The 12,399-nt window shown below is 48.4% G+C and overlaps 1 protein-coding gene across 1 annotated transcript; it reads left to right on the top strand.

Moving 5' to 3' along the window:
• The first annotated feature begins 7,925 nt into the window (after nucleotides 1-7,925).
• Nucleotides 7,926-11,876, top strand: LOC105043479 (uncharacterized). The gene is made up of 2 exons (XM_010921044.4): nucleotides 7,926-10,659; nucleotides 11,218-11,876. Exons 1-2 carry the CDS (start codon nucleotides 8,070-8,072, stop codon nucleotides 11,625-11,627), a joined length of 3,000 nt encoding a protein of 999 aa, XP_010919346.1. The 5' UTR covers nucleotides 7,926-8,069; the 3' UTR covers nucleotides 11,628-11,876.
• The last annotated feature ends 523 nt before the right edge of the window (nucleotides 11,877-12,399 follow it).

Here is a 12,399-nt window from a genome sequence, read left to right as displayed (position 1 = left end):
TGTCGTCCACGTACACCTCCATGTTACGCCCGATCTGGTCTTTGAAGACCTTATTGACGAGTCGCTGGTAGGTGGCGCCGGCATTCTTCAATCCAAAGGGCATCACCCGATAACAGTAGAGGCCCTTGGGGGTCACGAACGCGGTGTGCTCCTCGTCTTCAGGCGCCATCCGGATCTGATTGTACCCGGCGAAGGCGTCCATGAAGCTGAGCAGTCGAAATCCGGACGTCGCATCCACCAGCTGGTCGATCTTCGGGAGTGGAAAGCTATCCTTCGGGCATGCTCGGTTGAGGTCGGTATAGTCGATGCAGATCCTCCATTTCCCGTTGGCTTTCTTGACCATGACGACATTGGCGAGCCAATCGGGATACGTGGATTCCCGAATGAAGCCTGCTTCGAGCAGCTTGTCCACTTCTTCGTCAATGGCCTTCTGCCTTTTTGGGGCGAAGGACCTTTTCTTCTGCCTCACCGGCTTCATTGTCGGGTCGATGTTGAGTCGGTGAGTAATTGTTTCTGGAGGGATGCCCGACATATCTGCTGCCGACCATGCGAATATGTCGGCGTTGGCCGTCAGCAGCTCCGCCAGTCGGTGGCGTTCGGTGTCGGGCAATTGAGACCCGATCCAAACTTTTCTGTCGGAATTTTCTCCTATCGGGATCGCCTCGAGCTGCTCGGCCGGCGAACCCCGCTCTTCCTCCTCCCGTTGATCCAGTTTGTCGATTGTCAGGGGATCCTTTGTCTCGTCGCTTTGGACGGAGATTTGGAAGCATCGTCGGGCGAGCTGTTGATCTTCGCGCATCTCTCCGACTCCGTTTTTGGTCGGGAATCGAACAAGGAGATGGTACGTCGAGACGATCGCCCTGAGGGCGTTCAATCCGGGTCGCCCGAGTATGGCGTTGTAGGCCGAAGGAACTTGGACGACCGCGAAAATGAGGGAGACTGTGCTTTGCCGTGGTTCGGTACCGACCGTCACGGGCAGGGTGATTTCTCCTTCTGTCGTGACGGTGTCTCCGGCAAAGCCGATCAAGGGCGTGGAGACCCTACTAAGTCGATCAGTCGGTAGTCGCATTCGGGAGAAGGTCGAGTAAAACAAAATATTTGTCGAACTTCCATTATCAACAAAAATTCGTTTTACATCATAATTGGCTATTGTCGCCGACACAACAACAGCGTCGTCGTGGGGAGTCTGGATGCCCCGAACGTCGTCTTCTGAGAAGGTAATCACGTCGTCCGGGCGCGGCTTTTTCGTCGGCTCCCCCCTGTAGACGTCCCCGATCCCAGTCGCTTGGAGATCATGTTGATGACTCCAGCCGTCGGCTGGTTAGTCGGCGCCTCTTCAGTCGGCTGGGGGCGTCGATCGGCAGCCGGTCGGGTCGGCGGACCCTTTCGAAATTTGCCGAGATACCCCCGGCGGATGAGATTTTCGATCTCATCCTTCAACTGGATGCATCGCTCGGTGTCGTGGCCGTGGCTCCGATGGAACCGGCAGTACTTTCGATGGTCGAGGCCCTTTGCCTTCAGAGGCGGAGGCCGTCGCAGGTATTCTTCCCCTTCGATCTCCATCAAGATCTGCGCACGGGGAGCGGAGAGAGGAGTGTAGGAGTCATACCTGGGATGCACCGGCCTCGGAGTCTGTCGGCGGGGTGATTTTTGGATCTGTCGGGGTGGAGAAAGCCGACTATTGGTCGGGGGCCTGCTTGGTTCGGCGGGCTCCCGACCTTTTCTTCGCTTCTCCTTCGGACCCCTGGGCTCGACCAAGCGTCGGTCGGACGCTCCTTCGTCCGCGCGCATATACTTGTATGCGCGCTCCAGTAGCTCGGCGTATGTTCGGGGGAGGGTCTTGTCCAGAGAATAAGTAAATCGGGACGACCTCAGGCCCCGCTTCATGGCTGAAACCGCCATGTCTTCGTTGAGGTCCCGGACCTCGAGCGTGGCCGCGTTGAATCGCGCCACGAAGTGTCGGAGCGTCTCGTTTTCCCCCTGCTTGAGGGAGAAAAGGCTATCCGATGTTCGCGACGGCTTTCGGCTGGTGCTGAAATGGGCCACGAACGAGTGCTCGAGCTGCGCGAAGGAATGGATACTGCCCGATCGAAGACCGGAGTACCAAGCCCTAGCAGCCTTGCGAAGTGTGGCGGGGAAGCCGATGCAAAAAAGAGCGTCGGTTGCCCCTTGAATCGTCATGAGAGCTTTATAGCTCTCGAGGTGGTCGACTGGGTCGGTGGAGCCGTCGTATGGCTCCACGTTCGGCATTTTGAACCGACTGGGAATCGGCTCATCGAGGACCAGTCGAGAGAGAGAGGCTGGGCGGTCTGGAAGTCGACGTCGTTCGAAGACTTCTGGCCGTCCATCTGCAGTTGGGCGAGTCGGCGGTCGATCTCCTCGAACCGTCGCTCGTAGTCGTCCGCTCGTCGATGCTGGGAGACCCCAGGGGTGGAGCCTCCGGAGGATTCTGAAAGAGAGGCCGACGGTGTGCGCGGCCGCTTTTCCTTCCTCGCCCGTTCCAACGGGGAAGGAGAGGGCCGCTGGGACCGTCGGTCGTCGCGCCGTGGTCGCCCCTCCTCCTCTCCATGGGAGCGCTGTTGGGAGCGCTCGCATGGAGGCGACAGGGGTCGGCGCGGCCGTCGGCGGCTGCTCCTGGAAGGCATAGGTCGGGCCGCCGGTTGTTGCTGGAGGCTTTTGACTGCGTCGGTCAGTACGGTCATCTGCCGTACGATGGCCGCAATCTGGGCCTCCGTGGTCACTGCAGGGCGCGGAGAGCTAGGCTCCGCCGTCGGTGGGGGCGGGGAGGCTTCTTCCCGGCGGGAAGAGCGCCTGACCGACCCAGTGACTCTCGATCGTTGAGCTCTTGTCTTTGTCATGCTGCTCCCCTACCTGGCGTGCCAATCTGTTGCGGCCAATCGCCTCGTCGCCCGATCGCCGGGAAGCATGCACCTGCAAAAGGAAGTCCGCACTGACCGGAGGCGGCTCCGGCGGGGACCCTCCGACGGTCAAGTCAGAGAGGTGACTGGGCAACAGTGAAATGCAGACAGAGAGCTCTGAGAAAGAGAGAGGGAGAGAGAGAGAGGAGCGAGCCTGCGTATGCGGGAGAGACGGGCGGATCGACCCCTTGCACTGTTGCCTTCCCCGGTATATATAGTGGAGCACGGTATGGCGCCATCATTAATGGCGCGGACAAGTGAGGAACTGTCAACTCACTGTAGACTGTCAGAGCCGCCGTGAAAATGTCATGTCGCCGTGTAGCCGTCTAATCGCCAGGGTTGACCCGGCCCCGGGCGGGACAATGCCCCTAGGTAATTGTGCCGCATGTCCGTGTCAGGGCTGACAACGTCTGGCGACCGTACGGTGGTTGGTGGAGTCGGCCGACCCCAGGTCGGTGGCCAGCAGAGTGGCGTCGGACTCCTCCGTCGGTCGGCGAGCTTCATGTGGGTCGGCTACCAGACCTCTGGGTTTAGTCGGTCGGGAACGGACCGTGGAATGGCCGTAGTTAGCCGCTGATGGCGTCCGTCGGCCTGTCGCCCGACCGTAGTTAGCCGCTGATGGCGTCCGTCGGCCTGTCGCCCGACCGTAGTTAGCCGCTGATGGCGTCCGTCGGCCTGTCGCCCGACCTACGATCGGCCAGTCAGAGTCGTCCGTCGGGCTGTTGGTTAGTCGGTCGGGCTGCCAGCCGGTCGGGCCCTCCGATAGTTGGTCGGTCGGTCGGGCCGCCAGCCGGTCGGGCCCTCCGATAGTCGGTCGGTCGGTCGGTGGGTATCCCCCAACAGAAGTCACCATGATTGATCATTAGTGAGGAATTTGCGGCGGTGGTAGGATAGATTCAGGGTCAGATGGAGGCAACTCACACCCATTCCCTCTTCTGCGATATCCGAGAGATTTCAATAAGATGCACATTCTTGATGGTCGAATATATCTACTATAAGATGAATTATGCAGCAGATTAGGTTGCTTTCTTCGTGGCTCAACACTCAGAGAACGTCCTGTGGATCGAGACAATGACTATTATTATTATTATTCTTAAAAATATTTTATTTTTTGATTTTATTGAAATATTCATAGTAAACTAGTATGATCAGTTCATTTCTATTAAAAAAAAAACATCACGTATTTACTAAAGCTTGAGAAGCTAGCTATTCACACTCTGGAAAAATAGATGGCACATGACAATAAGCAAGATTGTTGTAAAGCCAACTGACCTAAATTAGGATTGTATCCTTCACATGAAAGAATGGTTGATCTTCATTCGTAACGTTAACCGTTGGATGGCACCTCATATAAATCTCAAGCGATTTGAACTTCTTCGTTCATCCTTCTGCAGAGCTCTCAAAGCATCTATTGCACAATCCAAGATACATTCATGTGAACGAAGGTGATTCATTCTTTCGCACCAAAGGCAACAGTCCAAAACCAATGATCTGATTTGATGTACCTACCAAATTTTTCTTTCCCTCGAGAAAAATCTATCAAATGTTTCTCATGGTCCGCAGGGAAGGGTGACCGCCAACTAATCTAATAACTCATGAATGTGCCATGATTCCTTGTATGCTTTCTTTCCCTCCCCCGGATGGGTGATCCGTATACAGGCATCAGAATATCGAAGCTCATTAAAGTTGTTTGAGTGTAGAGGGACTGGAATGCCAAACAAAACTAGTAGAATGATTCGCAACACGAGGCAACTTAGTCAGCTATAGAGTTTGCCTCTTTATAAAACTGTGCTGCTTCAAATGAGATCAAGGAAGCAGTGACTCCCTAAATATCCACAAAGAGGGAATAGTCACTAGTCTAGCCACCCAATAATCACAGCTCTAGAGTCTCCCACTAATATGATATGGATGACCTCCGAAATGGAAGTAACATCGATTCCTTCCATGTTCTACACGACTTTGCTAGCGGTATGGCAGCAATATGCAGGTGAGTTTCGCTTGCCGCCACTAGAGGAGTAAAAGCTGCAAACAACAAAATTGAATGTAACAATCCTGTCGAGATTGGTAATCTTCGCTTTTTGATCCTTCTCCGCTTTGGATATGAGGGCTCGCTCTTTCTTTTTTGATTTGGAGTGCTAATAACTGATGCTCGTATTTTTCTCTTAATCAACTTCTGATGCTACTTATGCTCACTTGTGATTTGCAATGATGATGTTAAACTTCGTAACATTGTCTGCTATTGTAGCTCGTGTGCTCTTCAATCTGATATCTGTTTTATATCATCTTTGGCCCAATTTTGGTATTGGGATGGTGATGAAAAAGACTTGCAGCACTTTACAGTATTTGTTTAAGGCTCTTATATGCCGTTGGTGGCTAAGAATCTCCCTTTTTGTTGCTGTCTTTTTTAAAAATTCACAATCTTAAATTTTAATTTCTATTTTGATTTTTTTCTTTCTCTTTGGCAAGCTCTTATTTTTATGGTTGTCAAAATTCGTATTAATCTATATGTTCATCTTTTTTTAATAAATTTTATTTTTTGTTAATAAATCTGATGGCTAATGAAGATAGTTCACTGGTCTCTATTTTCATCAAAAAAAAAATTAATTGTGCCTCTCTTATCATCAAAAATCCAAAAAAAAAAAAAAAAAAAAAAAGACCATCATGCCAAGTTGTTCCCTTGAGCTCTAAGGCTTCATTACGTAGCGTTATACAACTTATTTAACATATAGTAGACATTAAGGATGGCAATAGGTCTGATACGAATTGAATCAACTAATATCAATATCTACTCTGTAATTAAAAATTTTATACCTACATCCATTCTATACTCATCTTCGAATCGAATAGATAAAATAAATTACATCGGATCGGATAAGGAGTTCACATTCAAATATTTTAAAATAATTATAATTTTTGAAGCAAAAATTTAAATTAAAATTATATTGGATTAGGTTCGTAGTAAAAAATATTATTATATGATGAAAAAATTTGTAACTTCATGTGCAGAAAAACTGTCTCGAAGATGATTCTGCTATGGTTATTGCTTGGATCCAGAGAGGTGGAGGACAGTTCGAAGCTCATCCATTTATTCGAGATGTTTGAATCTTTCTTCGTCAAATTGATACAGTTAGTATTCGGCATGTTTATCGAGAGACGAATATTACGGTAGATTGGATGATGATCTTTGTTGCAGATCATATCGATAACTAAGTTTGGATATGGAATGATGATTGTCCGTCGATTTTATAAAATTTTATATATTTTATTTTTTTAAATTATTTTTATATTAAATTGGTGCGATCGTCTATATATATATATATATATATATATATATATATATATATATATATATATATATATATATATATATATAAAGTGTGTGATTTAAACGGTAAAACACAGCACTAATCTTTTCTTATTTGACTAAAGAACACGAACACCCAGAAAAGCAACGGTGAAAAGTAAAAAGAGACGGAAGTAACAGCCCAGATAAATCCGGTTCTGCCTTTTTAGTAGTCACGGACCCCTCACGCAAAGGAACAGCCCTCACCCACCGGTTGGTCACTCTCACGTGAACCCCTCTGGTGGTGTTGAAGAGATGGACGGGACGGTCCTCCCCTCGGGAAGTATTCTCTTCTCGGGCATCCAATACCCGCTGACTCCTATTCGTCCGATCGCTGCAGCCAATGGATACAAAGCATTGCGGCTTCCAATGGCGAGGATGCGCAGAGCTGAAAGGGGTAGCTGGGAATGCCAATAAAATGATACATACGATCTGGAGGGATGAACACAAAAATAAATTCATATGAGGTATGTGAGAGGGTGAGGTAATTATGACTGCATACAATGCATTGGAAAAGTGAGAAGAAAGAACATCCGAAAAAGCAAAGGGCGCCCAAAGGACAAAATGCAGGTCAGCAAAAACAAATAACATTTTCTTTTCGTTTTTATTCTGTTGGTTTATTGCCAGGATTGAGACCGTACGTAGATACACAGGCAAGTCTGTGGGCTTAAAGGGACTTATTTGCTGTCCAAAACTTCGTAAGATGACAGATGCTATAATAACAATTCATAAGCGGCTGCGTCGTCCTGCTTACACATCCAGAGTGGACTTTTTTTTTCTTCTTTTTTTACTTTACTTTATTATTTTTTTTGGAATGTATATAGTTGTAGTGGAATTGGTTGATTGGTTCTGTCAATAAGCTGAGTTCAAGCTTATCCATGAAAAAGTTTTGAGTTTGATTTTATCAACGTGGATCAAGTTGAGATCCATTTAAAAAGCACAAAAAGTAATCTCGCTCAGGATCAATTTGTTTATTTATATATTAAGCTCAAGCTTCTTCAAAAGCTTAATAATGATTATTTTTATTTATTATGTATCAAGTTCCCTAACTACATATGACAATTCTTATACTACTAATAAGCTCAATCAAGTCAAGCCTGGCTTACTAAATAATTGAGCTTGAAAATAAACTTGAACTTGGTTTATTTAGCCAATGAACTATGCTAAGTGGACTCTAGTTGTTTGCAAGTAACTTGTAATGTTCAAAATCTCCAGCCAATGAGGTAAATTTTACTTGAAAGTTGAAATAACAAGTAAACATAAACTTCTCGTAAATTTATTGGCCATTAACACCATATTTCACCTGCTAAAGTATCTCTCTATCAAAGTTAATTGATGTCTGATGTACTTAAATACATCTCCTGTAAAATAAATAATATTTATTAAAAAAAAAAAAGGACTCCCTATTCATGCTGCCCATGTGTGTGCCCTACAAGCAAAACAACGTCTTTATTTCATTGTAAAGGCACGCTACACCACCAGGTGCGGGTATAGCGTCTGCTGTTCACGCCAACTGCGCCAGGTGGAGGTTCGGTAACCCCCACCCACACCCCGCAGTAAATGATTCTGATTTCGATTCTCAAAACCCCAGGAAGATAAGCACAGAACAACCTCCCATGCATGCCCTGAAAGCTCCAGTGCAATTGGGAAATTGAATACCCTGCCACATCCATCGCAAGAAACCCAAGAATGCTTCACCATTAAACACCCGGAACTAGAAAACCAAATTTACCTCCCGCTACAAAAGCCTCCACCCCATCCCTTCTCACCGCCTCCCTTGAAAACAACCGAAAAGCCCACCCACCACCATGCTTGCCACCACCATCCCCCTCCTACTTCTCTTCCATACCTCCCTCGCTCTCAACCAAGAAGGCCTTCTCCTACTCCGAGCCAAGCGCGGCCTCGACGACCCCTCCAACTCCCTCTCCGACTGGGACCCACGTGACCCCACCCCATGCAACTGGACCGGCGTCTCCTGCCGCCCCGCCTCCGGCGGCGGCGCCGCCACCGTCTCCGCCGTCACGCTCCCCGACCTCGGCCTCTCCGGTCCTTTCCCCTCCGCTCTCTGCCTCCTCCCCAACCTCTCCTTCCTCTCCCTCGCCTCCAACTCCATCAACTCCTCCCTCCCGTCCTCCTCCCTCCTCCCCTGCCCCTCCCTCTCCCACCTCGACCTATCCGAAAACCTCCTCGTCGGCCCTCTCCCAACCTCTCTCCCTCTCCTGCCTTTCCTCTCCTATCTCGACCTCTCCAGCAACAACTTCTCTGGCGAAATCCCCCACTCCTTCGCTGCCTTTCCTCGGCTCCAAACTCTCTCCCTCGTCTACAACCTCCTCTCCGGCCCCGTTCCGCACTTCCTCTTCAACCTTTCCTCCCTCCAAGAACTCAACCTCTCCTACAATCCCTTCTTCCCCTCCCCCCTCCCCCACTCCTTCGCCGACCTCGCCAGCCTCCGCGTCCTCTGGCTCGCCGGCTGCAACCTTGTCGGCCGCATCCCCCCCGCCATCGGCCGTTTCGCCAATCTCATCGACCTCGACCTCTCCTCCAATTCCCTCCAAGGTTCGATCCCCCCTTCCCTCGCCCGACTCTCCTCTGCCGTCCAGATGGAGCTCTACTCAAACTTGCTCTCCGGTCCCATCCCCGGCGGTCTATCTAACCTCACCAACCTTCGGTTCTTCGATGCCTCCATGAACCAGCTCTCCGGCCCCATTCCCGAGGACATCTTCCTTGCTCCCAAGCTTGAAAATCTCAACCTTTATGAGAATAACCTCACCGGACCGATTCCTTCCACCATTTCCCGCTGCCGGAATCTTGCTGATATCCGGCTGTTCTCGAACCGGCTCTCGGGGCCTCTTCCTGCGGATTTTGGCAAGAATTTCCCGCTTGTTTTTATCGACATTTCGGATAATTCCTTCACCGGGGAGATTCCTGCCGGAATTTGTGCACAGGGGAAACTCGAACAGCTTTTGTTGCTGGATAATTTGTTCTCTGGGAGTATTCCGGATACCCTCGGCCGGTGCCGGATGCTGACGCGAGTCCGGCTTAAGAACAACCGGCTGTCCGGCGACGTGCCCAATGCATTCTGGGGGCTGCCCCATGTTTATCTTCTCGAGCTTGCCGGAAACTTTCTATCAGGCGGTATCTCTCCGGCGATCTCTGGTGCCGGCAATCTCTCCCAGCTTCTGATATCCGAGAACCAGTTCAGCGGCCCCATTCCAGTGGAGATTGGAGCTCTGTCAAATCTGTCTGCGTTCTCGGCCGCCAACAATCGGCTGACAGGGCCACTACCGGCATCGCTTGAGAGCTTGGCACAGCTGTGGCAACTCGATCTTCACAACAACTCACTCTCTGGCGACCTCCCCGCAGGAATTCTGTCGTGGAGGAAGCTCAGCCAGCTGAACCTCGCCGACAATTCCTTCACCGGTGGGATCCCGCCGGAGCTCGGGAATCTGCCGGTACTCAACTACCTTGACCTTTCTGGCAATGCTCTCACTGGAGCGATTCCGACCCAGTTGCAGAACCTCAAACTCAACCAATTTAACCTCTCCAATAACCAGCTCTCTGGAGCCATCCCTCCCCTGTTCCTGAGCGGCGCCTATAAAAATAGCTTCTTGGGCAATCCGGACCTGTGCAACGACTTGACTAAGCTCTGCCGAAGCCCTCATGATGCCACCGAGAAGCACCGTGATTTCCTTTGGTTGCTTCGTGCAATCTTCATACTCTCCTCTGTTATCTTTGTTGCTGGGGTGGCATGGTCCTACCGGAAGTATAGGGATTACAGGAAGGGAAATCTTGGACTGGACAAGTCCAAATGGACCTTAACATCATTCTACAAACTGGGTTTCAGTGAGTATGAGATCTTGGATTGTCTCGATGAAGACAACGTAATCGGTAGGGGAGCTTCTGGGAAGGTGTACAAGGCAGTGCTTAGCAATGGAGAGACTGTCGCCGTGAAGAAGCTTTGGTTTATCTCGAAGAAAGAGAATGATGACATGGATCAAAGTCCGGACCATGGCTTTGAAGCGGAGGTCACCACGTTGGGGAAAATTAGACACAAGAACATTGTAAAGTTGTGGTGTTGCTGCGATCATAAGGACTGCAAGCTTCTAGTTTATGAATACATGCCAAACGGGAGTTTAGGAGACTTGCTTCATAGCAACAAGGGGTGTCTATTGGATTGGCCCATTAGGTATAAGATTGCATTAGATTCGGCTGAGGGACTTTCATACCTACACCATGACTGCGTGCCACCAATTGTCCATAGAGATGTTAAATCGAACAATATATTGTTGGATGGGGAGTTTGGTGCAAAAGTGTCGGATTTCGGGGTCGCGAAGACCATTGGAAAGGGGTCGAAATCCATGTCTGTCATTGCTGGTTCGTGCGGATACATTGCCCCAGGTTTGTTTGAACCATCCTTTAGTTTCGCTCTTGTCGACCTTTAAGATTTTTTTTTTTTTTTTGTTTTCATGGATCACAGCCTTTTATTCTTTTGGTTTGTTATTGCTCTATATCTGTTGGTTTTCTGATGCTCAGAGATGCTGCTTGTTTATTTTCATTAGTTTTATCTGAATGTTTATTTTGTTGGTTCATGTTCTTCTCTTCTTCGCTTGGTAACTCGGTTTCTTTTTTTCCCATCTCCACTCGGTATAATCTTTTAGCCTGTGGATTTATCTTGAATACCAGACACCGTATTAGGTTAAGCTTGCTATGATCATTAGCTTCTTTTTATTCTTATTTTTTTATTTTTTGATGGTATGATCATTAGCTTCTTGTAGAGAGAATCTCGCATCCATTTGTTGCCCTTTCCTATCATGCTTTTTATTATGGTCTTTGTGACCATACTTACTAATGCATTCAGAGTTTCTTGATGAATACTTGAATATATTTGCTATTTGATGCACATAATAAGGAGGTCAAGTTTTCAACATATAATCTTTGATTCTCCATTTGCCACAGAATATGCATACACTCTCAGGGTGAATGAGAAGAGCGACATATACAGCTTTGGTGTGGTCATTCTTGAGCTAGTCACTGGGAAGCTCCCTGTAGATCCTGAGTTTGGAGAGAAGGACCTGGTGAAGTGGGTCTGCAGCACAATGGAGCAGAGAGGGGTGGACCATGTAATCGACCCCAAGCTCAATATCTGCTTTAAAGATGAGGTCTGCAGGGTCCTCAGCATTGGTCTCCTTTGCACCAGCGCCCTCCCTATCAACCGGCCGTCGATGAGGCAGGTTGTAAAAATGCTGCTTGAGGTGAGACCTGAGGAGAAGCCCAAGCCCAAGCCCAAGCCCAAGCCTGTGATGAAGGATGGGCAGCTGTCTCCTTATTACTACGAAGGCAACTCTGATCCGGGTTGCATTGTCTAAATTGATGGTCGATGATCCTGGTTGGAGAGATGAATCGGGAGCTCATCTTTCCTTCATCTTTGTGACGGTTTGATCCTTGGCATTTTGTGGGAAAATTTGAAGCAGGCATACCGTGTGTGCTGGCTTCTGCTGGAAATGATTTTGTCATTTCAGTACTATGTCTCAGCAAGAAGTAGAAGATAAAGCATCTTGCTGATACTGTTGAGTCCTTTTCTATCTATTGGTAATATGCTTATTGCTCGCTCAGAACCGGTTGCTATCAGGACAAAAGAATTCTGTCACTTGTGGATGATGGAAGTGTGAGGTTATCCACACCTTTTGTGTATCTCATTTGGGTGCCTTGAAAGGAGGCAAAGTAGTGTTCCCTGCAATCACTGCCGCACTGGAAAAATATGGTACATTTGTCAGAATGATGACTGCCAACATTAATTTCTAGGGGACTTACTTGTCTCTCTTTTAACGTATGCAGGGGGGGCTTCAAGGTGGGCAATTTAAACTGAATTTACTGATGCAACTGATACAGTGCTCTGTTGAGTTTTCCTTAATTTGAAAGGATACTACTCTTAATCTAGTACTTTGGTTGCCATGTTCACCATCTTTCCGGGTGAACAAAGTTAGCGGGAATGTCATGCTAAACATATCCACAAATTGGGCACTCAAAGGGATCGAGAATCTAATCATGCAATAAACAAAACAAATCAAAGCAAAATTTCCGCTTAATTGGTCTTATCTGCATAAGCTTTGTTATTTCACCCTTGGGATCAACAGTCAT

This window comes from Elaeis guineensis, chromosome 2, assembly GCF_000442705.2.
Source record: "Elaeis guineensis isolate ETL-2024a chromosome 2, EG11, whole genome shotgun sequence".
In the NCBI taxonomy this organism is placed as follows: domain Eukaryota; kingdom Viridiplantae; phylum Streptophyta; class Magnoliopsida; order Arecales; family Arecaceae; genus Elaeis; species Elaeis guineensis.
The sequence above is the reverse complement of the archived record's forward strand: the minus strand, read 5'-3'. Positions and strand labels throughout refer to the sequence as shown.